At 40.0% G+C, this 27098-nt stretch overlaps 1 protein-coding gene across 9 annotated transcripts in view; it reads left to right on the top strand.

The window, feature by feature from the left end:
* CSNK1G3 (casein kinase 1 gamma 3) overlaps positions 1-18983 on the top strand; it is a 146421-nt gene extending 127438 nt beyond the window's left edge. For 5 of the 9 annotated variants that reach the window (XM_006130107.4, XM_006130104.4, XM_075931935.1 and 2 more), the window contains 3 exons: positions 7388-7494; positions 7942-7965; positions 16574-18983. In XM_006130107.4, the coding sequence (XP_006130169.1) occupies positions 7388-7494; positions 7942-7965; positions 16574-16628 (186 nt within the window). In that variant the 3' untranslated portion in view covers positions 16629-18983. Of the gene's footprint in view, positions 1-3509; positions 3570-7387; positions 7495-7941; positions 7969-16573 lie in introns of those variants that run through there. The other 4 variants (XM_006130106.4, XM_006130108.4, XM_006130105.4 and 1 more) reach the window with 2 other exon arrangements.
* The last annotated feature ends 8115 nt before the right edge of the window (positions 18984-27098 follow it).

Genomic DNA, 27098 nt, shown 5'->3' with positions numbered 1-27098 from the left:
CAGAGGTAACTGCTTCCTGGGTAAGGCTCGCCAATCTGATCTGGAAAAGTTCTAGGTTTGTTCTCTATCCCAGTTTACAGTTCAGTGGAACCACAAAGTTCCCTTTCTTGAAGGTTGGCAGGTGACGGACAACAATCACACTTTAAGTCAGGGAATGAAATAGAAAACAGCTTTATTGCTAAAGGAACCACCAAAATGCTTACCACAACAAAAACAGTGGCAAGGACACAAATCACTTGAATTCCTTCCTGAGATGTCATTAACACAGTCAAATTAAAACTTATCTAATGTACAAAGAGTAATAATAATAATTCCTACAAACAAGGACCCCAAGGTTGGAGGGAGAAGGGTGGCTTCTCTTCCCCTGGAAGACCTGGGAGCAAGATTACTAAAAGCAGACTTAAGCAAAACTAAGACAATAAAGAAGCAGCTATAGAAAGAAATAGATATAAGTATTCAGTTTCTCTGACCTGACAAAGTAACACTCGGGAGCGGACTGCTCTTCAGTGATGCTTTCAGCGAGGATTTGATAAACTCTTGCGCCAACCACAAACTTTTGCTTTACCTCTCTGTGGAAATCACAAACAAGTATTTCACTGATTATCTACTGCTTTAAGCCATCTCACAGACAATGAATTCTGTAGGTCCCTTGCATTACAAGCATATTTAAATCTATAGAAAGGGGGAAAAAATGAAATAATAAAGCAATTAATTAACTAAAACAAAGCAAATATCATTTTAGTAGGCCAAAATAAGGCAGATAACAGTTAGTAGGCTACACTATCCTGTTGGGCCAGGGCTTCTGCTCTTACCCAGCAAAGGCTAGGAGTTGGGGTAACAGCTCACCACAGAGCAATACAGATACTACGAGCAGCTCAGCTACAGGAAGGCTGTCATAGGAACTTGACACAGCTTTCAAGTACACAGCCCCAATGGGACCAGAACCCCAGATAAATCTGTCTTACTCTGCATACATTTTTTTTTAACAGCAATCTCATTTGTTGTTTGCTCCCTTTGTCAATGAAAGAGAGATAAACACAGCTATTGTCTATCCAGGCAACAGTTATTTACACTGGATCTTTTAATCAAAAGTGATTTTTATTAGGTATAAGAATTAGGATTTAAATGAATGCAAGTGATCACAGACAGATCAAAGTAAGTTACCCAGAAAAATAAAACAAAACACGCCAGCTAAGCTTAATATTCTCAAACTCGTTACCTGCAATTTCTTACCCTAACAGTAGTTCAAGTGCTTGTTCACATTGATTCCAGTCAGGTAAGTGTGCATCACGTGCACGAGCATCAGAAACGTTTCCCCTAGTATCTCCAGGGGTTGGCCGTGGGCTCTCCTGGAGTGGTACCACTATAGCAGCCTTTACATAACACTTCTCTGAAACAACCCTTCCTTCAGTTCCTTCTTGCCATCTGTGTTGCTGTTTAAACTTAGTCTCTCTGTCTTGCAAGCCTCTAGTCCCTAGGTAGGTTAATACTACTTTTGTTTTGTTACCTATTCAATTGCGAGTTATTTTCAGTTGACAAATTAGAAGGTAGGAATAGGTGGGCTCTGCCACACCTATTGCCCTTACCGGGCCCTGGGGTTTTCTGAAAGTCTTGCTGAACCTAAAGAAGAAAGAAAACCAAAAATCCTTGAAATTCCAAAGCAGGTGAAATTTTGTCCCAAATGTTTAAAAGTTTCAAAATTGTTAGCAACTATTTAGAATAAAAAATGTTAGACAACTTCAGGTGTCATTACCGTATCTTCTTATAATATACCTGTAGTTTTTATATGGTGGTTGATTGAGTATTTAGGTTTTTGAGTTAGTATTGAAACTCAAGAAGCTTTGAGAAGCCTAAAGGCTGCTGTTGGATAACTAAGAGCTAGTCTACACTATCATGGTAAGTCAATGTAACTTACGCAACTTTAGTTACGTGAATGGTGTAACTGAAGTAGACATTGCTTGATCCACTTATCGTGGTGGCTAAATGCACTCCATCAACAGGATACGACTTCCCATTGGCTTCCCTTATGTTTCCTGAGGAGGGTGAGTACACAGATTGATAATTTTAGCGAGTCTGGTGAAGACAAGCTAATCTACACTTGCTGCATCAGTTGCTGCAGTGCTGATCTACCAGCAAGTGTCAACATACCCTAAGTAGGAGCGGAGCAGACCATAACAATGTAATGAGGAATAGCAGCCCAGATTCCAGACTGCTAACTTTCTTTCAAGAGAGTCATTTGACTAAATCAAACCAGAATTTCCCTTTTTCAAAATTGTATCCAACTTCTGCGATAGCTGCAATCTTGGCCCACATAGTATGCAGTTAAAGCTTACAAATTTGTTGCCATATAAGATATTGATGTGTGTAAAACGGGTAAGCAATAATTTTTGAACAGGGGCTACTTCAAAATTTTTGAAGTGGTTGCGGGCCACCCCAGAAAGGGCAGGGCCTCAAACAGAAGGGGCAGAGCCTTTAAATACAGGAGTTGAAAGGACTCATGCCTCCCCTGCAGCTCCCAGGCATCACGTTAGCTGGAGACGGGAGCTGCAAGCCCTTTCAATTCCTGCTATTTAAAGGGCTCGCTGCTACCGTGTTGCCTGGGAGCTGGGGATATGCGGGCCCTTTCAACTGCTTGTATTTAAAGGCCTCGCATGTTCCCTCTGGCTTTTGTCTGCCAGCCATGGGGAAGGGGAAGGTGCAAGCCCTTTAAATAGAAGCAGTTGAAAGGGCTCGCATGGCTCTGGCTCCCAGACAATGTGCTAGGGTGCAGGGCCTGGAACAGCCTCATGGGCTGGAACCAGAGTCCTAGCTGGGCCGGATTAAACCTCGCTGAGCGGCTTTTGCCCACCACTGGTATAAAAGAATGAAAAAGTACGGGAATGCCCTAATGAATAAATATAGTAGTGTTTTCCATCACCCTTCAGTCTCTAGATATATACATGGGATGCTTGATATGAGCCAATATGATATATAGTGATTGCTGCTGTGGAAATAATTCAGTAATTAGTTTTTCAGACGTTCATATTCTTGTTTTGGTTGCTGTCTTTCCATATCCATATTCAATCCTGGAAAAGATGCAAGAGCTGTGTGGATGCCCATGAGGTATAGAATCATAGAATACTAGGACTGGAAGGGACCTCGAGAGGTCAAGTCCAGTCCCCTACCCTCATGGCAGGACCCAGTACTGTTTAGACCATCCCTGGTAGACATTTATCTAACCTACTCTTAAATATCTCCAGAGATGGAGATTCTACAACCGCCCTCGGCAATTTATTCCAGTGTTTGACCACCCTGACAGAGATCAGACTAAACCTGGCTGGTCTTGGGAACATCTGCTAAAGTTCTTTACATAGCCAGATTACCTTAGCCAACAAATCTGCATTAGTTTCTGACATGACATAATTTCCCCCCAAGTAGGATGATTACATGTAGCCATTTGTGTTTCTGTTACATGTTGTGGATGAGGGGCAGGAGCTAATCCCCATACATAACCCTATCGTATTTCCCAGGTGACCAAATCACAAGTCAGCTGAGTCCCACTCCAAGAAAACAGAAGGAAGGCTAAATATGTGAGTGCATAGTCTACTGAAAAGTATGTACAAGTGGAAGCAAACTGAATACCACTTGCCAGCCACCTAGAAAGCTGCTTTCAGGCATCAGGCAGTGACATTTGATAAGTTGATTCCAGGGTAGAAGGGATGGATATGTTAGTGGAAGCTCCATCATCATTAAGAATTCTTGTGAATGTGTTCACAACTTTGGTCAACACTCCTTTCTTTCTTCCTTTATGGCTAGAAGGAAGGGAAGTTCCGTAACTCTCTTCTGTTGTAGCATGAAGTCAAAATATGGAAAATATCAAGAACCATTTCTCTAGACTCAGGATGACAAGCAGTTGGTACTGCGTAAAGGGGAAGTCCCATGCTCAGTAAAGAAAAACTAAACTTTGACTAAGGAGTTTTGGACTCACCTGAATACTCTTTTGCGTTTTCTTTGAGAACCATAGGGGAAACTCTAACTGCATCCATTCCAGACATAAATTCCTAATCAGTAGCATGTCTGCCAGTACACACATGCTTCAGTGCAGGCCACCTGACAAGGTCCTTAATTCGCTGCAGCCAGTTTTCTCTTCCTGAAAGTCACGAGGAAGATAGCTCATTAGAATAATAGTCATTCAGCAATGGAACAAACATACTGCATGGGCCTGTAAGCTTCCCAAATATTGAGGAATGTTTTGTCCTTTGTGGAGCGATAGCTTCTGGTTAAATCCTCCCCATTTCTTATGCTGATAGAACTATAGAGTTTGGATCTAAGGTTTCCTGCTAGAAAAAAGGGACAGGCCACGGAGTGAAAGTTGGAATGTGAGAGTGCCTGCTGTGACTGAGAGAACAGGCAAATTAACTGCCCATTTATGTACTTGAAGAACTGTTCTAATTCCACTGGTTACCTGAAATGTAGGAATTTGCTGGTATCTGTCCCTCTCATATGTTCATATCTTAGTGATGGTTCATCAGGCTCTTTATCCCCATGTCTTCTTGCCCAGCTAGCACAAGTTCCCCACCATTTCCTCATCCAGTTGATCTTGCCCCCAAAACCTTCCAGTCATCTCATTCTCCTGCTCATCCCAGCTGCGCATATGGTTTGGTGTCCTGTCTCCCAGTCTGTGTGGTGCTAGAGCTACTTATTGGCCCTCTTCAGTATGATGTCTGAGATGTATTTACCTTCACAGCATCCTTGTGAGGTAGGGACATACTGTTATCTCGTTTTTACCCAGTCCCAGTTTCATTCCCTTCAAGACAGACTCTAAATCCTGCCAGTACTTTCTATATTGTCCATCCCCCCCCCCCCCCCCCCCCGGCTCATGTCTGGCTCTTGGCATTTTGGAATTCCAGTCATGTGACTTTCTTTTCAGTGCTTGCTAGGTGCAGCAGTGCAAATATTTAGAGCACAGGAGAATCTATTTGTTCTCACTTTCCAGGGCTTACACTAGCTTGCTGCTCCTGGTAGCAGCACTTGTAGGAAAAGCCCTTTTTAGCTCTGTAGCCCTGCGTCACAGCATGTTCAATGCAAATGGAATCTTCGGAGAATTTAGCTGTATTGTTACAAGACTCTACTGAGTATATGCATCTGAGATTTTTCTAAGGCTTTATCTTGTCCAGAATTGGATGGATTTTCATGAAGATGTAAAATATGCCACTCTTCCACAAAAATTGCCACCCTGGGAAATTTGAGTTTCTTGTTGCAACATACAGGCTTGCTAGAGTTTCTCAAAGAAAATATGGTCATTTTTTTTAATATTCGCAAAACCAAAGTATTTCCCCATCCCAATCTTATTCTTGGAAGTGACTGACCCATTTTATCTGAAACATTAAAAAAAAAAAAAAAAGCCTTTAGCAGATATCTTGCACATTAAATTTCAACCCAGACGGTTAAAGATTGGCAAAGTTACAAGAAATTAAAAACCGGGTTTTATTCTGGGAAGTGTGGGGCCACCTTAGTAGGCAGTACTATAACCACTGCCTATAATTAATTCCACAGTAACTACATTAATAGAACTTGAGAGAATCCAGTAAATGGCATGATAGGAGTGATTTTTTTTGTTTGTTTTTTACTTCTGTCTCCTACATAACCCTTAATCACAAGAGGTCAATCTTCTGAAATAGAAGCCCTTGGGACATGTTCCTGTTCCCTAGTCATATTGTTGACCCTGCCAATGAGCCATATCTGTCCCATTTAGTGTCATCCTACCTGTTGTTCTAGGTGCTGAGTTTCACATCTATGTCTTATAGGCGTCTGCCATCACATTATCAGATTTTAAATTGTCACCCTGCAGATTCAACTTTTCTGCACCAGGCTAGTGGATCTGCCCTTTATCTTAAAGGATTGGCTCCCCTAATCTGAGAGGCACTCTATCTTCACCTACCTTCATTCAACAAACTGCCCAAAATAAAATAAGGGAGAAGTCTCTGGAATAGCATCATTTGCCTTGGTGGTGGTGAATAGAAGTGAGTGAGCATTAATAGATAGTAGTTTGCTAAACAGCAAGCCAAGGGCCCTGAGAGAACCAGAATGTCCTGGGAAGTTGGGAAGGAATTTGGGAGGAGATGGGTGGAGAAGATAAGAGAGATCTGTTTGGAGCATGGCTGTTGTTATTCCTGTCTGTAAAGACACTTGAGAGCAAATACTTGGGGCTTTGCAGCTGACAGTCTTGCTATCACTTGGGGAGTACTGATCAGAAGGGGACAGCCACAGCATTGTCAATGCACCCTTGCCTTCTTTGACCTGGAGTCCTGGAGATCAGCAGGTCAATAGGGAAGGTGACATTCTAGGAAGCTTCTGAAGTCATATGAAAATTGGCAGGTGCCATGTATGCCTTCTGTCCCACTCCTATGTATACTGCATGCTACTTAATTGTTGGAAGTCAGTAAAGTCATGGCTCTCTATTCTTACCTTCTGTTCTCGCCAAATAGCTAGTATGTTCTTGCTTTGTCTTAGTGCCTGTATCAAAGAAAGCTGAGGATCTAGGGCTCTCAGTTCTAAATACTGTGGTTCTGCACTATGACCTTACAGTGGCACAGCTTTACATTCCTAAGGTCTCCTGCATAGTTGCTCTATGCCACCAGGAGAGAGCCTTCTTATTGGCATAATTAAGCCAACCCCAACCAGCAGTAGTAGCCATGCCAGCAGGAGACCCGCCCCACCACCACTGATATAGCACAATCCATACTTTTGTCAGTGAAACTTGTGGTGGGAAGTAAGTGTGTGTGTGTGTGTGTGTGTGTGTGTGTGTGTGTGTGTGTGTGTGTGTGTGTGTGTGTGTGTGTGTGTGTGTGTGTGTTTGGGGGGGGTGTTCACACCTTGATCAACAAAAGTTTTGCCCAGAAAAGTGCTAGTGTAAATATCTTCAGTCTGCCATCTTTAAGGAGTCAGTTTTATAGAGAGCTTTTCTTATAGAAGCAGGAGGGTGAGTGCATGGATCAAACTTAGTAAATTGTATTAGAAAAGTGGTCATGGTGGCATATAAAATGGTAATACAGTGAAAGCTTTTTTTTATCTGGCACTCATGGGGACTAGGGCTGATCAGTTAATTGAATATGCTAGATAACAAAGTTTATTGCTTTGCTCCTGCCCCCTGTCTGCAGATCCCGCTATGAGGCAGGCTGAGGGGGAAGGAGGTGCCTGCTGATGACTTGAGCTGGCACCTGAAGCTGCAGTGGTTTTGAGGCTTGGGGCAATGCCAGTTAACAACATTTTTCTGTTAACAGTGTGGTGGATAACAAAACTTTCACTGCATATTAATAATGCTCATTCAGATTTTTCAGTATATTATGTGCTTTCAGAATCCTACATGTGCACTTACATAACTTAAAATACTTTTTGTTAATTACAGGTTGTAAGCTCAACAAATGGAGAATTGAACACAGATGACCCAACCGCAGGCCGTTCGAATGCTCCCATCACAGCCCCTGCTGAAGTAGAAGTGATGGACGAAACAAAGTATGTATTGTTTTTACCTGTTAAACTTTAAAAGCCAGTGATTTGATCCCCAGTACTGAGTTAGAATTTCACTTAACTAGTTACTTATTAAAAGAACCTGGCACACACATGCAGTCATTTAAATTTGTTCTAAATCGTCTTACAACTGGGAAGTGGCAAACTACTTCAGTATTTTTGAGTTTTAATTATGTAGGCTTCAAATAATTATTAGAATATATGTTATCCTCAATGTTGACTGCATTAGCTAGTTAACATAACATAAATTACTTGCTTATACAGTAGTGAAATCCATTTTTTATTTTAACATGTTAACTAATAGCTTGATAAGTTTTGCTGTTTTTATAAATCACTATACTGAATAAAAGTCATGTGAGAATTGTAGGACTTTTTTGCATGGTGTATATAGTGTTCTGACTCTTTTTTTCCCCCTTATCTTTTTGCACATAGCTGCCAGAAAGTGTTGAACATGTGGTGAGTTCTGAAGTGTAGGCAGGCAGAAATAGCTCCATTGGTTTTCTTTACACTATGTGGCTTAAAACCATATGGGAAGGGGGGAGCTTTAAAATGGAACTACAATTGGAAAACCTATGCAAAATGATTTGAAGTGCATAGTAACATTAGACAGCCTGTCTTGGAGGCAGGAAGAAATACCAGCATGTTAAGGAGCTGTTTTGCCTGCTTCAACTCTTGTTTGTTTCAAGTGGTGTGGTCTGTGTGTACTTTCTCTAATATTTTTAAGTGGGCAGTATGCTATCAAATGTTTTTTATATATTATTTACTGTGCTGTTTTAGTGGAGAAACTTTGATGTTTTTCAATAGTTTTTATATTCCCGTAACAATTTAATATCTAGAAAATAACTAATATAAACTGTCACTAAATACTAGTGGATGTTTGAACTTCACACACTTTTTATCCTAGTCTTACTAAATTATTAGTCATTGACAATTTGCTAACTAATTACAAAAACTTAACTGCAGAGCACATACTTTTTTAATGAAACATGTTTTTTTGTGAAGAAACTATTTTTTATTCCTTTGCATAGACTTTGCTCCTTCTGAAAATATGAACAGAGTTAAAGCTCTTCCAAAAATTTATTTGTAATTTACCCAAAATATTATTAGTCTGTTTTTATTTTTGATATTAGGGATTTAAAAAAAAATGGCCATGTATTGGCTTTGGTATAAAACTGCATCTTCCAAAATGGAAAAATCAATTCATGTAATTTCTCTGTTAGTTTATAACTGCTAGCCCAACAATATTTTACTGAGTTTGCTTTGTGAATGTTTAATATACATGTGTGTACAGACAAAATATACATAGAATATTTATATTAAAATATGCAAATATACTTTGATATCCCAAAACTCATGCGATGGCAATATTTTTAAAATCAGGGAAGTATTTACACTCAGACTAATTTTTAAAAATTAACTACTCTAATTTTAAATTAGTGTTTATTACAAAAGTGGCCATTTTAATTTTTATATAGAGACATAAGTTTGTATGTACTTTACAGCATGAGGACCAGGTCCCTATCCAGAAAAAATTACTATCAACTTTTAAGAGCTGATCAGGAATTTTGTCAGTGTTTCTTCTGTGGAAAATGTGGTTTCCACAAAATGAAATTTTTTTGCAGGGAAAATAAAATTTTGACAAAAGTGACAAATATTTTGTTGAGTTCAAATTGTCTTGAATGGAAATAATTTGATTTGGTGAACCAGATCAAAACATTTCATTTTAGTTCAGTTCAACACTGAATTGCATTTGCCTAAGCTGCTGCAGTGCTTTATAGGAGTTTGTATTTCAGATGCCGTGTGTCTCCATTGTTGATTGGGCTCCCTAGCAAGGTTACATCTCCCATCATGCAGCACAGTCTGTCCTCTGGCTGAATGACCACAGCACCATCACAGAAGATATATTTTGGCCAGGATTTAAAGGGAAGAATGGGGACATGAGGTCCCTGAACTACAACTCCTAAGAGGCACTGCAGCAGCTCAGGCAAATATGGTTAAAAAGTCAAACTAGCAGCAGAATGAATCTTTTGATTCTCAAATATAGTGTTCTGTATTGGTCAACATGTTCCAACATTTCAAAATCAATTTTCGGAAACATTTTATTCTCTGAAAATTTCAGTATTTTAATTTTTGTCCTGATTCAGGTCAAATTAAAATGCTGAAATATAAACTTTCCTTGGGAGTGGAATTTCCAGTTGACTGGTTCCACTAATTTTTTAAAAACTGTAAGGCCTCTCTATCTTTGTATGTGCAGTGAGGTGGCTATCCTGATTGGGGTTGGTGGGAAAGATTGTAATTTGAATATTAAATAAGAAATAAAATACATACAGATATCAGCACAGGAAATTAGAGTGGTGATAAAACAGGAAAACTAGGAAAAATCTTTGAAGAGTTTTAGTTAGGGGTGTTAAATTTAGTTAAATCAACTAATGGACTAGTTGATGGAATTTGCATCAACTAATCGATAAGTGGTGGAGCCGCAGCAGGGAGCTAACCCCAATGCAGCTCTGCCTTCTAAATGTATTAAGAGCCAGTAGGCTCTTAATACATTTAAAAAGCAGAGGCGCAGCTTTTGGGACTGGGTGTGAGCTGGCAATCAACTGATTCCCTCCTGCCTCCCCTGCCCCCCATAGAGATGGTGGGGAGTGAATAGTTGAATATCTGATAAGCTTATGCTTATCAGATATTCAACTAGTTGCTTACATCCATAGTTTTAGTGTATCTGTTGGTTTTGTTAAATATGACCATGTCCTGGATAAGAAAAGGAGTGGTATATGGGAAACTGCCTGAGTGGAGGATAGTGTCATCATATCAGAGATGAAAGAGTTTAATAATGAGCTTCTTAGAGGCAAATTGAAGGAGAGTGGAGCTACATGGTACACTGTAGGTAGGAGGTTCTCCATGGTATGGGGGGGCACAGTACAAGAGAGGAGATAAAAGCAAGAAAGAATGCAGAATTAACAGAGTTCAGAAGCAAGAGCAAAATCATGAACTTTTTTTTAAAGATGGAGATGGGCATGAGGAAAAAATGGAAGGAGACTAAACAATGAGACACCCTTGAGAAGGGTATTGACATCATAGCAATAAGAAGTGTTTATAATAAAATGTTTGGATAAACTAGATTAATGTGAGGTGGAACTTAGGCAGGTCAGAAAAGATGAAATAGTGGCAGTAAGCAAGGTGGAAAAAGGATAGAGTCTTGTTTAAATAGGGAGTTAATCCTGATTAATCAAGAATAGCTAATTCCTATCTGTGGACACTCTTAGGCCAGCTTTATACTAGAGCAGAAGGTCAGCTTAAGGCATGCAACTCCCATCTACATAAATAACACAGCTCAAGTCGATGTACCTGAAGCTGAGTTTGGCGCAGTCTCCACAGCAGGAGGCTGATGGGAGCAAATCCCTTCGATATCCCTTACTCCTTGCAAATTGAGGAGTGCTGGCACTGACTGGGGGCACCCTCAGCATTCAATTTTGTGGTTCCTTTCTTGACTTCCAAAAGGGAATAAGCTAATTTGGAAATAGGTACTCTTCTTGAATTAGAACTGCCCCACACAGTTCATCAGGAATCCTCTTTAAATTCACACCTTACTTTATTCTGAATTGTCTTTTCATTTGTAGACAAGCCCTAAATGTTGTCAGAATTTTTAGCAGTGGAGATTAAGCAGCATTTTGGAAATATTGAACAAAAACCCAATGTTTGGTAACACACTAGATGAGGAGAAGGGAGGAAGATGTGTAAAGAGTGAGATTGTAAGCCTAGTTGACATGATATAAAGGCATTTGTAGTTGTGTAGTTAAGGGAGAAGCGCTGTTGTTTTCCCTTAGGTAGGGTAATCTACTGTTTGTTCAGCAGATAAGTTATTACACACAAAAACAAATAGGTTAGAAAGTATGACCAAAACATTTTTAAATGCATAAAATATTTGTTAGTACATGAGAACATGCCTTTCAGATTCTAGATACTTTCTTTCCTATTTAGAATAATATTAGGCTTTAGCATCCCTAGATGTTTGTTTGCATACTTAAAGTTGTGGTAGCTGTATGTTACAAACTCTTAAATGGACGCTATTAACATTGTTTTATAGTAATTCAATGCTATGTTTGATAATGAGGCCCTCTAGTGACAAGATACTTAAACAGGGCAGGATGTTTTTTAACAGACTATATTCTTCATATGTTGGTAAACCTCTGTACATTTAGAGACACACAGTGGGAGAGGTAATACTAACTTCTGTTGTTGAAACAAGCTTTTACAGAACTCTTTTGGGATAGGAGAAGAATTTGAATGCCACAGCTAAATACAAAGGTGAAAGAAATAAGGCATTAACTAGGGATTTGAAAGTTTAACCAGTGGGTACTGGAACAGCTCCCTGCCTGCCATAGTGAGTTCCAGCGCAAAGTGTTCCACAGGCTAGGGCTCCTCTAGCCAGAACACCCAAGTAGCCCTTGTCTGCAGTGGTTGTGGAAGGGGAAGAAGCCTGCTTCATCCCATTGACTGGTGGCCGGGGGCGGGGGGAGCGCACTCCCGATGGGTTGAAGCAACCCCTCTGCTTGCCGTCCCCTTTGATCGGTTAACCAGTTAAACTATATGTTTACCGATTAACCAGTAAAATGGGATTTTACATCCCTAGGAATAACACATTTTGCAAGAAGGTGTGAAGTTAAAGCCTTTACAGTTGTAGGACAAAGAAGGATCCATGGCTTATAGACTGTTGTAGAGAGCCATAAATTGTGTCTTTATTCAGTTCATTATGATTGGTGTCAGGCAGACTAGTGAATTTGTTTCCAGGCTAATCTTTTGCTAAGTTTGTGCAGATTTCTTTTGAAGGTGAAGACAGATGACAGACATGGAATGATCATTTTGTAAAGTGTTATGCTCTGAGTGATATGGTATTTCTCTCTCATTATTTTCTATGTGAGTTCATTTCAGAGTATAGTGATTGTTTGGTTTCACTCGCGTAGTTAGTGAGGCATTTGGTGCACTGGATGAAGTATACCATATATTGTGGTAGGCATATTTAGACCATGAATCCTGAAAGATATGATGTGGTATTGATCATTATAGCAGTGGAAATATGTCGGCAAGTTTTGCTTCGCATCTGTTATGGGAGAGATGGGTTTTGCTTTGGGTTGGTGTCCTGGTCTGGGGGAAGCTTGCTTCCGATGGTGAATCAGGGGAGACTTCAAGGCCAGAAAATAGGGTTTCGGAAACGATTGTGTTTCAGGACATGATCCCCATAAAGTATGGGTTGTAACTATTTAGTGATGAATATGAGTTCTAGTATGGAGTGGTAGATGACAACTAGGTTTGTTCAGTCAAAGGGTTTTTTCCTATATTTTTTAAAGTAGATTCTCTTGTGTTATATGGGTTGCCCATTCTGATGTGATCTACTTCTTGGTGGACTGTTGATGTGCAAAGGTAGTTTTAGGTCTGTTTTGGTGTATATTGAGGTATAAATTTAGGTCTACATTAAAGCTTGCCATAAGAGCTTTTATACTGGGGAATTTTAAAATAGACGCAACATTTTCTTACATAAATTTAAATACATTTAAATGTCATTTGTTATAATGTAAGGCTTTAAGAGTGCCAACGTTTTTACATGTAACATGTATATTTGTGGTATCTGGGCTTCCAAGGAAATTCTGTGATTTGAAATGTATATTTATGTTACTCCAACAAAAACCTTTATTAATAGTTAAGATTCAAGGATTTATTTCTCCTTATCAATAGCTTTTTTTATTTCAGCATGACTTAGTGAAATCCTTTTAATTAGGCTACCCTATTAGATCACATTTCATTACAATTAAGATCAGTATCCATTAATAGAAGAGATCTGTAATTGTACTTCACAGATCATGAGGTTCACTGAGTGGATGGGAGATACTGTCTAGATTGGTTGAGGATAGAGTTTTTCTGCAAGCCCAATGTCAGTTGAATTGAGTGTTGGGCAATGTCCACATGTCGTTGGCATGGATGGAGCAAACTACTGGTGATGAGCAGGAACTTGTGAAGCAGTACAAACACAGTATAGATCACAACTATAAGGGTATGTCTTCACAACAATCTAGATTGACCAGTAGCAATTGATCCGGCAGGGATCAATTTATCACATCTGTATAGATGTGCTAAATCCACCAAAATGAGAAATCTACCAATTATTCATGTAGCTGAAGTTACGTAACTTAGGTCGACAGCCCACAGTAATAATAACAAGGCCTAAGGATGGAGTGAAACCTGATAGAGAAGGAAGGATACAAAACTAGCATCCCTAAATCAGAACAAGTTAACAAAATGTTAGTGTACTTCAGCAAGATCTACATGGGCAGGCTAGGGTGCGGTAGACTCATGCCATGCTTTGCCCTAAACTAAATGTTTGTCTAGATAAAGCCCTAAGTGAACTTATAATATAAGACTAAATCTTTCTGAGAGCTGGAGACGTAATAAATTGAAGGAGCCCAAATGACGTATTATCAGAACCTTAAGATTCTATATCTTGGTATTATGCCATACAGAACAATGCATTGATGGGTGATTGTGCCATATGTCCAAAGACATTATAGCTAGTAAGTGAATTGTGTATCAAGGCTTACAAAATGAATGAGGAGTTGGCAGTGATACATTTCTGCAGACGTTCTTTCAGGTTCAGAACCTACATACAAACTGTACTGGTCATAACTTGGCCATTAATACATAGATAATGACAAAAAATCTAAGGATTTATGGACAGATTTTAGGTGCATTTGTTATTTTTCAAGATCTGCCATATCCTATTTTGTCTTAAGGACTATATAAATAACATATTGCTGGTATCTGTGTATTTAATCTGTGAATTATTTAATCTATGTAGATTCCTCTGTGGCCTTTTAATTCTGGGTTTCCTCATTAACAATAATTAATGTTTTTTCTACTTAAAGTTGCATAACTCTGATTAGCTTTGGTCTGGGCTGGTCCCATAATACTATTTTTGATTGCGTTTCTGCCTGCCCTGGGATGGTATTTTATCCAAGTGAATCTCCATTTATCCTCTCACTATGGATGACTTTCTCATGTCTCTTGGAACACTAATAACCCTTATTTTTTCTCTCTTTAAAAAAACCCACATCTTTTCAACCATGCAAGCAGGATTCCTTTTGGAACATAACTAATGCTGATGAGCTGAAGGACTGCGGAGATAGTGAAAGCACACTAATCCTCTTCATTGCAGTACCTGTAGAATGTCACTTCCATAGTATTTCTCACCTTGAGAAAGAGAAACTATGGATAGCAATCATTACTTAGTGTGCAGCTCAATTGTACAGAACAACAAATACCAAACCAATTCTGGGCAAGCTATCCTATGTCTTAAAATAAAATTTGCCCATTCACTTCTGAAATTATAATTAATAAAAAAAGGGGTGTGTGAATATTTTCTCCATTTTTCATATTAACCTCAATGCTTATCTCCAAGAAGTCAAAGCAGGTTTTATCTTAGCAGGTTTTAGAGAGAGAGCTAAGTTCTGTTATGCTAACACAGCAAGGAAATGCCACAGACTCCTTATCTGTCTGTTCCTTCAGTCCTTCTTTGTTGTCTCTTCTCATTTTTTTCTCATTTAGTCTGTGACTTTTAAGAACATATATCTCCTTTCTTTCGTTTTTCTTTCAGCAGTGTTTTCTCTCTCTCCTCTTGAGCTTTTTATTTTCCCTAACATTTTTCATTTATCTGTATTTGTTTGCTCTTCTACTTCCGTCTCCTTTGCTCCTACCTGACTTTCTTCACTCTGTTAGCATATTACAATTGACAAAAATTTGTCAATTTCACATTCTCACTCTCCCCTAATTTATAAGAAAGGAAAGGTTAAGAATATACTGTACAAGTCCACTTTCAGGTCAGATTCTAACTTTGTTGATGGTTTTTCACCTATTGAATCAGAACATTAATTTTAAAATTATTATTAAACATTGGGTTGAGACATTTAAAAATCAGGGTCTGAGTGCTTTAATGGTGTTTCTAAAAATGTTAAGCAGCAATAGCAATATTAGTGAATTTTAGAGAAATGGTTAAGTATATAGATATTTAAAATACAGTAAAACTCCATTGGTCTGGCATCTGATGGTCCGGCACCATCAGGAACCCAGAAGTGCACTGGGCAGCTGGACCATTGGAGCTGCTCTGTCCCGGGCTTCCCGGAGTCAGCCACTGGTCAGTTTCAGCAGAGGCTGAATCAGGGACAGCTGGGGGCAGAGGAACTGGGGTGCTGCTGGGTTGGTCCAGTAGCGCTGCCCCTTGGTGCTATGGGACCAACCCGGCAGCACCCCAGCTGCTCTGCCCCAGGCATCCCCAAGAGCAACTGAGGTGCTGCCGGGTTGATCTCGCAGCGCCAAGGGGCGGCACTACCGGACCAATCCAGCAGCACCCCAGCTGCTCTGCCGCAGGCGTCCCGATTCAACTGCTGCTGAAACTGACCAGCAGCGGCTGAATCGGGGATGCCTGGGGCAGAGCCGGACTATTGGAAGGGGGGGCTATGTGGGGTCTGGGATGGCATCCCCCCCACACCACCCTAGACCCCTCATGACCTCCCCTTCCGATAGTCCGGCATAGCTGATAATCCGGCACCCCCTGGGACCTAAAGGTGCCGGATTATCGGAAGTTTACTGTACCATTGACATTCTGATTTATCATACTGGCACTTCATGAAAAGTGGTATATAGATCAAAACACTTGATTTCTAGGAATATACCATTCAGACTCAATACATAATGCTTTATTATAGCTCTTAAGTTAATGGGACTTTTCTATTTTGGAATGAAATTATAATGGTCACTTTTTTATTTATTACTCTCATATATCATGTAACTTATTTGACTATCTCCAAAGTAAAAAGTGTTAGAAATAATTCTGCTATAATTTTGGCTTCAGTAATATTTCAGTCACCCTCAATGGAGGTGAATATGTACCTTGCAGTGGTTTATGGCTTTGTAGAGTTTTATCTGCATACTTTTAAATTAAACAAGTATTGGCATTGGATATGATTTATTTGTGCCTTCATTTTTTCTTAAACATTGTTTCCTATCACACTTACAGGTGCTGTTGTTTTTTCAAGAGAAGGAAAAGGAAAACCATTCAACGCCACAAATGACTCTGGAAGCAGGCAGAACATGGGGAATTACTTTCTTGTTCAACTGCTGTCTTGTGATTTTAAAAAAATCATTTATCTAGTGACCACAAATTTTTTCAAAACCTCCCTATTTAACAAATATGCCATGCGCCCATGCCTTGATTTGGTCCTTCACGCGTATTTTTATTTTTCATCCATCTCTTCTGGAAGCTTTAAAGTTTTGGCAAACATGAGTGCTTCTTTGACCATCAGTAAATGGACCGGTGAAATGGTACAAACGAACACTACACTATCTTCAGCAAAATTAACTTCAAAAGTATTTCCTCTATCTTAGAGAGCAGCTAGCAGTGTCTTAGCTGAAGACCAGATATGTTGTAAATCTGTTTTTTGATTGCTTTCAACATGCTGTTATAGAATTACCCTTTTTTCAAGTGGATAATGGGGAAAAAAAAGTTGCCCAAACTCTTAAAATAATTTAAAAGTTTTATTTTAAGATTTCTTATGGTTTGTGACATCTGCACTGATCAGTATTACTGATGGTACTGAGTCACAAATTGTACTTCAGTAGCATTAAATCATTTCCATGTTGTCATGGTACAGTCACTACCTGGAGATACTGAGGAAGAAAGTTTAATGGATTCAGCTGATGTCAGTGGTCTATGCAGTGGTTACTAATGAACAAAAATTACCATCAGTACACTTGGTTTGAATATGTGCTTTTGTTGTGCCTCTAATGGTCTTGCGGTATAGTAAAAATGGCAACAGTACTTGTACAAAAATACAAATGCTTGTATAATGTAAGTTGTGGTTTTGGTAACATTAGACAGGAAGATGAAATATCTTCCAAAGAGGGAAGATATTTAGGCGTTATAAAATACACTAAGAGGAAATAAATGTGAATCTGCTTAAAGTGGGATGGGAATTAAAGCCTAAAATTCCCATGGAAGCTACTGCTGAGTGACAACATCCTTCTTAAAATGAAAATCTGGATGTGCCATCTCACTGTTAGATCTCGTTGGTAAATTATTTTACACTTTGATTTTTTTTAAAAGCAATGGAAGTGGGTTGAACTTATTCTGCCTTCTCTGTGTACTAAACTGTAGTACCTAAAACTTTGCTGTGGTTTTCTGGAACTTTCTTACCTTTCTGTGTAATATTGCAACTGATGTAAGATATTAGGGAAAGAATAGGTCAGGTACTTTCCCCCCACTGTCCTTTGAAGTGCCTGCAATATCTAAAACCAGCTGTTCTGTAGAAAAGGCAGCCCATTCCATTTTTTCAAGTCTGCTTTATTTAAAGCCATAATGACACAGGTTTTGTCAAATATGCTTTTGTCATATTTAGCTGCCAGCATTTGGAGAGATGGAATAAAAGGACGGAAGTGGCTGGGACAGACTTGTTGACCAAAACTCAGATTAATTCTCACAGTTTTTGAGAGCACCTCCTCGAGCTAACTTGTCATTTTTTTCTGTCAATGTTATGCCTTGTGGCATACTTATTTATTTTTAAGATGTTTGTTGATAACATTCAAAATGTGTATTAAAATAGATAAATACACACCTTTGAATTCATTATTGCATTTACAGGGATTTTAGTTATATTTTATAATTTATTTTTCTTAACTGCCAAAACTGCAGTGCATTGTTTTGATGGATGATGTACTCAAATGAACACAAAAATGTGTTATCTGGTCATTGTCACTGTTGTTGTTAATGATCTTGTTAAAATTCTTGTTTTAAAAACCTGAACTTGGCCTATAAAGTGCATATTGTATAGTTGGGTCAACGGTTTCCACTCTACCTGTTTATATTACTGATTGTCTTAAACTCATGGACAGTTACATAATGTTCTTTATTTTAATTTAAGCTGAAAAAGTAGGCTGACTTGACCATTTTAATGTGAAAACATCTTTCTTTGCAGTATTTGACCAAATTTGTCACTCCATAATATTTATAAATACATGCAGTATTGAATTTCTTATCCTACAGCTGTTTAATTTTCAGAGGGTGTTTGGCCTGTACAGTGTTGATATGAGTTCCTTACACACAACAAGATGTGCATATTAATCCAATTATGGACTTAAATATAAAAACATTGTGTATTTGCTGCAAAGACCAGTATCTTGACATTTTGCTTTTTAGCAATATTTTTAAGTGCTCTATTTTAATGCGGAAGGACATTTCCTTCTGGCAACACACACTGGTCAATAATAAGTAAAGCAGGTGTGTTCAGATTAAGACAACAATGTTTTGAATTTGTATGCTTTTTCCCTTCTGAACTAATGAAGTCAACATTGCCTGAATGTCTGAATAATGAAATACATCCCTGTTTAAAATTATGTAACTGAAGACAAAAATAAAGGTAGTTTTTTTTAAACTTGCCTTTTCCCCCTGTTCCTACAGTGTTGGATACAGTCATGGAAGTCATTAGTCTGGGGCCTGCCAAGCAGTTATAATCTATTTGGACTGCTAAATCATTGCTCTTATAAAAGAAAGTAACTAAAATGGTAGCCTGATGATGGATTTAGACAGCAAATGGATGCAAGTACCCTTGAGCATAACTGCTCTGGGATGTGGTATTCACTTTTTGTAAGCTGCTCATACTTGTAATAGGGTAGTTGCTACAGTGTCAAGTGCATAATATTAAGGCCAGGTCTACACTACACAGGAAGGTCGAATTAAGATATGTTAATTTTGTAGTTGGAGTCAACTTACTTTAATGCCATAATTGAGGTTGCATGTACAACCTAGCTTCAGCTCTCTGTGTGTATATGTATTACCATAGCCCTTAATTCCGTTAGTACATTTTTCCCTGTAGGATCGCTGCCTCACTAGGTGCATAAAATGGACCATACTGATGGAGCAACTATATTGAATATTTTTCTTTTCCCTAATATAGTTGATGGTCTTATGCCTTATTTACTGCATACTCTTCAAACTCTGCTCTTAATACAGAATTACAAACTTCATATAGATATTTTGATGTGGTTCATCACAATAGTAACTCTCACACCTGCAGCTTTCATCCAAAACACATTTCACGATTCATTGTCTACAGCCAAGCCCTAAGATACAACCATATTTTCTCCAATTCCTCAGACAAAGATAAACACCTGTGTCTCTGTTCACCAGTATCTCTATCAAGCATTTTTAAAACTACAGTACCCACCCAGAAAAGTGAAGAAGCCAGTTGATAAAGCCAGGCAGATATCCAGAAGTCATCTATTACAGGATATACCCAACAAAGGCAGCAACAGACCACTAGCCATTACGTATAGTCCCCAATTAAAGTCTCTCCTACAGCATTATCAAGGATCTACAACCTATCACATTTGATTATCACTTGCTTTCACAGACCTTGGGAGGCAGGCCAGTCCTTGCTTACAGACAGCCCCGCCAACCTGAGGCAAATGCCAACTTTGCATCTGTAATAGAACAGGCCAGGTCCGGGCACCACTGAAAGGGTCTTTACAGGGCGAATTGCTCAAAACCAGGGCTACTTACAGCCCACGACTGGAGTCCTTTCCCATATAGGCAACAGACTAGTCACAAAGAGCACTTCAACGGCCAGTCTGGCCAGCGGGGAAGCTTTATAAGCAAAACCTCTCAGACACCCCATCTTCTCCTGTGCCACAATCAGACCCATATAAAACCCAATCTCACCAATTCTGAACAGATCCTCCTGGTCTCAAAGGACCAACCACAGAACCAGATCCACTTATGCCTCAGATCTTACACACAAGAGCGCGCAGGGCCAATCATTTAGAATCTAAAATTAATAAAAGAAAGAAAAGGTTGAGAGTCAGATTAAGGAGAATACATTACATACATCAATCACCCAGTTCTTGATGCAGGCTCTTAGCAGAGATGTTACAAACTGCTAGCTTAAAAATCTCTGGTATACATCCTGTATCAGGACGGGTCAGCAAGTCCTTCCCAGCTCTGTGTTCCTAGCAAGAATTCATCTAGAATCAGAAACAGGATTGAAACAAAATAGAGATGCCTCATGGCACTTTTATATTCCTGGTGTCTCCCAAACTGGAGCTGATCACATGATCAAATGACTTGTGTGCGTTCCACATACAAGTAGTCATTATGCACTGTCCGGTCTGCAGGTTTCTAGACACATTCCTCAGGTGTGTATTTGCCACTCTCCGAGACATTGTCAGTGAAGCATTGCTAGTTAGCGCAGCCATTCACCGAATAATCATTCCTCGCAATAGGCAGTCCTGGCCCATTGCTTCCTCCCAAACAGAGAACATTTGAAATATAAGAACAGAGCCTATATTCATAACTTCACATATAAAATAATGCAAGCATATGCGTGTAGCATACATAGAATCTGTAGAGAATAAGCTTTCATTTGACACCTCACATGGCCACTTTGTACAGAATTTGGAACAAACGCCACCAGTGAGTGCAATAGTGATGTCTCTTCATATTAAAATCCAGTAACGTGACAACACCCCACAAAAGAAACACTAATCCAAGAACCTATTCCTATAGCAAACCCTTTTGCCAACTCTGTCCATACATCTGCCCTAAGGACACCATCACAGTACCTAATTGCGTTCATGTGCACATCTATGAATGTAATACATGCTATCATGTGCCCCTCTGCCATGTAGATGGGACAAATTGGACTTTTGCAGAAGAGTAAATGGACATAAGTCAGACCTTAAGAATGGCAACATGCAAAAGCCAGTGGGAGAGCATTTTAACCTCCCAAGGTACTCAGTTTTGGACTTGAAAGTTGCCTTCTCAGACAGAAACATTTAAAAAAACAGATTGCAGCGAGAAACTGCTGAGCTGGAATTCCTTCTCAAATTTTACACCCTAGACCAAGTTCTAAACAAATATATGGAGTAGTTCTCACATTACCATAGGTAGTTTCCCATTCTGGGACTCTCATCTTTTCATCACTGTTAAAGATGTCACATCCATTCTAAATTAATTAGCACTGTCACAGTCCCATCTCTGTCTTTTTGTCTGTTTTTTCTCTTCAGCATCTGAGGAAGTGAGTTATAGCTCATGAACGCTTTTGCTCTAATACATATGTTAGTCTTCAAAGTACCACCAGACTCCTTGTTGTTTTTACAAACACCAGTGAATTTATTTTCACCACAACCCAGTGGGGTGATGTTTACATAGGAGGAACTGAGACACTGAGAGGTTAATGTGAGAAGCATCTACTAAATTTTGATGCCCAATTTGATATATGTAGGATAGGATCTGATCTTTCAAAGCACTTAGCATATTAAAAAATGTCATGTGTTCAAAGCCTAGTGACTTCAGTTGTAGCTCTAAATGTTTAGCCCAAGAGTCTCAAGTTAGATCTCAGAAACTAAGTATTGCTGAGTTACGACTGTGAAAATTTTGATTTAAGTGACTTGCTTAGTATCACATAGGAACTGTGTGACAGAGGCAGGGATAAATCCAATTTTCTAGGAAGATGTTCCACTGTCTTCGACATATCATTGTCTCATTTAAGGCAAAGCTTTTCACACTCCCAGGCAATAAAACTCAGGGTCCTGAGTCTACCAGGAAGAGTCAAATTCCAATTATTTCCAGTATGAGAACAACTTATACCTCCAGATCAGCGGCACAGCCATGTGTATATGCATGGCCCCACAGTATGCTAATAACTTTATGGCTGACCTAGAACGTTTCCTCAACTCCCGTCCCCTTTTATCCCTTCTCTACTTACGCTACATCGATGACATCTTTATGATCTGGACGCATGGCCAAGAAACACTGGAGACATTCCACAGAGATTTCAGCAACCTATACCCCACCATCAATCTCAGCCTGGACCATTCTACACGAGAGATCCATTTCCTGGACACCACAGTACAAATCAGCAATGGAAAATTAGACACCACTCTCTACAGAAAACCTACTGACTCATACAGTTACCTACATGCTTCCAGCTCCCATCCAGAACACACCAAACGATCCATCATCTATAGCCAAGCCCTTCGATACAACCACATCTGCTCTAATCCCACTGACAGAGATCAGAAACTTCAGGATCTCTACCAAGCATTTATAAACCTCAACTACCCACCCGGAGAAATAAAAAAGCAAATTGAAAGAGCCAGATGAATACCTAGAAACCATCTACTTCAAGACAGCCCCAAGAAAACCAACAATAGAACACCACTTGTCATCACCTACAGCCCCCAACTTAAACCTGTCCAACACATTATCAATAAATTACATCCTATACTGGAATAGGATACTAAACTCCAAGAGGCTCTGGGAGACAGACTCTTATTCTCTGAGGGTATGTCTACAATACCCCCCTAGTTCGAACTAGGGGGGTAATGTAGTCATTCGGAGTTGCAAATGAAGCCCGGGATTTGAATTTCCCGGGCTTCATTTGCGTAATGCCGGCTAGTTCGGACCCCGTGCCGTGCGGCTACACGCGGCACGGACTAGCTAGTTCGGATTAGGCTTCCTACGAGGCGTACAGCTAGTTCGGAATAGGAAGCCTAATCTGAATTAGCTATTCTGTGCCGCGTGTAGCCGCGCGGCACGAGGTCCGAACTAGCCGACATTTAAAAATGGCGCCGGCCGGCATCATGCAAATGAAGCCCGGGAAATTCAAATCCCGGGCTTCATTTGCAACTCCGAATGACTACATTACCCCCCTAGTTCAAACTAGGGGGGTAGGTGTAGACATACCCCTATAGACAACCGCCTAACCTCAAGATGATTCTTACCAACAACCACAGGACATACCACACTAATACCAACCCTGGTACCTTCACTTGCGACAAACCCCGTTGCCGGCTTTGTCCACATATTCCCTCTGCGGATACCATTATTGGACCTAACTAAGTGAGTTATAAGATCAAGAACACATATTCCTGCGCATCCAGAAATATAATTTATGCAATCATGTGCCGAAAGTGTTTGTCTGCTATGTACATTGGACAAACGTCTCAGACATTTCACCAAAGAATCAATGCCCACAAAATAGATATTAGACAGGATCACAAAGAAAAAACAGTTTCTTGCCATTTCAACCAGAAAGGACATTGTCTCAACAACTTGATTACCTGCATCCTGCTTCAAAGGCCTTTTAAGACTACACTTGAAAGAGAATCCTCTGAACTGTCATTCATGCTTAAATATGACACTTTACACCTAAGTTTGAATAAAGACGCTAATTATCTTACCCATTACAATGATAGCTTCCCCAATTATCACCTCTAATATCATTAGCTCATAGACATTTACCTATTCCCCTCCTCCCATCTCCCTTCTGTTCTGAAATTTGATTTGTCCTTTTCATATGTGTTCATTTTTTTAATTGTATCCTTTGGTGTATATGGTTGTGACCATTTTCTTCCACTATTTGATCTGAGGAAGTGGGTCTGGCCCACGAAAGCTCATCATCTAATAAACCATCTTGTTAGTCTTTAAAGTGCTACATAGTCCTGTTTTTTGTTTCAGCTACACCAGACTTACACGGCTACATTTCTATCACTATTCAAATTCCAATGTTTGCTAAAGGATTGCAGTATTCTATCCACAAGTCAATGAGTTGTATACTGGCCTCCACTGTCAATAAGTCCTCTCTATTGCCTACAAATCTCTTTGATTTTCTGATACCATGTTCCAAAGGGAAATTTGACGTGCCAAATGCAAAAAATAAATGGGGGGGAAATGGATTTTTCCCCTTAATCTTTCTTCTCAGGTTATTTATCTTAAATGTTGTAACAAAAGGTTAAAAGATTCAGAAGGGTGTCGTTTTGGTTCTAAGTTGATTAAAAAGTAATAATTAGCTTAAAAGCAGGTAAAGACTTATCTGAACTAGTCAGGTGTATCCTGTAAGAAATCTGTGTTCTTGAGTGAAAGCTGAAGCTACAGCAGATACAACATGTGGAACAGCTACCCATTTATTCATGCTACAAACAAGATTTGTGTTCATGGGCAGATGTGTGCATTTCAAGCCCTTGGTTAAGATAAAACTTTGGATTGCATGGCTTGTTACATGAGAATGATGCAGTGGTACTCTCTTTATAGGAAGAGGAAACAATGTGCAAAAATGTATTTACTTATTGTTCGTCATCTCTATTCCATCCTACTTAGAATCATAGAACTGAAAGAGACCTCAGAAGGTCATCAAGTCCAGCCCCCTGCTCTAGGCAGGACCAATTCCAACTAAATCAACCCAGCCAGGGCTTTGTCAAGCCAAGACTTAAACACCTCTAGGGATGGAGACTCCACTACTTCCCTAGGTAACCCATTCCAGTGCTTCACCACCCTCCTAGTGAAATAGTTTTTCCTAATATCCAACCTGGACCTCTCCCACCACAACTTGAGACCATTGCTCCTTGTTCTGCCATCAGTCACTACTGAGAACAGCCTCCCTCCATCCTCTTTGGAACCTCCCTTCAGGAAGTTGAAGGCTGCTATCAAATCCCCCCTCACTCTTCGCTTCTGCAGACTAAACAGACCCAAGTCCCTCAGCCTCTCCTCAGAAGTCATATGCTCCAGCCCGCTAATCATTTTGGTTGCCCTCCGCTGGACCCTCTCCAATACGTCCGCATCTTTTTTCTAGTGGGGGGCCCAGAACTGGACACAATACTCCAGATGTGGCCTTACCAACGCCGAATAAAGGGGAATAATGACATCTCTTGATCTGCTGGCAGTGCTCCTCTTAATGCAACCTAATATACCATTAGCCTTCTTGGCTACAAGGGCACACTGTTGACTCATATCCAGCTTCTCATCCACTGTAACCCCTAGGTCCCTTTCTGCCGAACTACTACTTAACTGGTTGGTCCCCTGCTTGTAATTATGCTTGGGATTCTTCCGTCCCAAGTGCTGGACTCTACGCTTGTCCTTGTTGAACCTCGTCAGATTTCTTATGGCCCAATCCTCCAATTTGTCTAAGTCACTCTGGACCCTATCTCTGCCCTTAAGCGTATCTATCTCTCCCCCTAGCTTAGTGTCATCCGCAAACTTGCTGAGGGTACAATCCATCCCCTCATCCAGGTCATTTAATAAAGATATTGAACAAAACCGGTCCTAGAACCGAACCTTGGGGCACTCTGCTAGAAACTGACCGCCATCCTGATATCGAGCCGTTGATCACTACCCGCTGGGCCCGGCCTTCTAGCCATCTTTTTATCCATCTTACCGTCCATTTATCCAGTCCACATTCCCTTAACTTGCTGGCAAGAATATTGTGGGAGACCGTATCAAAAACCTTGCTAAAGTCAAGGTATATAACATCCACTGATTTTCCCATGTTCACCGAGCCAGTTAACCTCATCATAGAAGTTAATCAGATTGGTCAGGCACGACTTGCCCTTTGTGAATCCATGCTGACTATTCCTAATCACTTTCCTCTCATCCAAGTGCCTCAAAATGGATTCCTTAAGGATCCCTTCCATGATTTTTCCAGGAACTGAGGTAAGACTGACCGGCCTATAGTTCCCTGGATCGTCCTTCTTCCCTTTTTTTGAAGATGGGCACTACATTTGCCTTTTTCCAATCATCCAGGATTTCTTCCGATCTCCACGACTTTTCAAAGATAATAGCCAAAGGCTCCTCAATGACATTTGCTCTCCCTTACCCAGTTTTGTATTGTAATGCTTTTAGCTTTGGAAATACTTCAACTTCATAGGTTGGAGGGGTTACTATTTATATAGGAATGATGAGTTTGCTTTGTCCTCTGCTGTTTGGTGGTTGAACCAGATATCCTGACATAACTGTTTGCAGGATGAGGTTAAGTAGAGAATTACAGTTTGCCTGTGATACGTTGCATTCCAAGAGAATCCTCTATGTGTGTATAATTAAAACAGATGCAGCTGTACTGGGTATAAAAGCACTTATGCCCGTACAGCTTATTCTTCAAGTGCTTGCTCATGTCAAATGCACCACTGCTGGAAAGTTTTTACTCTGTCTGTTGGGTTGGTTATGGAGCTCCCTGGAATAGTTCCAGGGTGGTGCAGTGTATATAACCCTGCCAACCCAACCCCCTCCCCAGTTCCTTTTTACCACCAGTGACAGCTGTTGAAACTTGTGCCTCTTTTGCTTTGCAAGTACCTCATTTCCCTAGCACTTCCAGCTTCTCTGACCCATGTTCTTCCCCAGGAAATCTTCAAGACTGTGAAGTGATTCTCTGTCCATACCTTTACATAGCACTATGCTATTGTACAGCAGTGATGTGGCTTTTGGGGTGGTATTAGCTGCACATTGATTCTGACCTCTCCTCTGGGCAAGGCTTGCGGATCATCTCAAATTAGAATACATGTGAGCAAGCACTTGAAAAAATGGTTACTCACTTTTGTAACTGTTGGTCTTCAGGATGTGTTGCTCATGTGTATTCCATACCCATCCTGCTTCCCCACTGTTGGAGTAGTCAGCAAGCAGGAATTAAGGGGTGATTGGGTTGACAGCGTCATATATAGTGCTCCACATGTGTGCCACTCCTCGGGTTTCCATAGCTGACCCAAATGGATAGCAGCTAGGG

The sequence above is a fragment of the Pelodiscus sinensis genome, chromosome 6 (assembly GCF_049634645.1).
Source record: "Pelodiscus sinensis isolate JC-2024 chromosome 6, ASM4963464v1, whole genome shotgun sequence".
Classification (NCBI taxonomy): domain Eukaryota; kingdom Metazoa; phylum Chordata; order Testudines; family Trionychidae; genus Pelodiscus; species Pelodiscus sinensis.
Note: the sequence above shows the minus strand (reverse complement) of the source record. Positions and strands in the feature narration are given on the sequence as shown.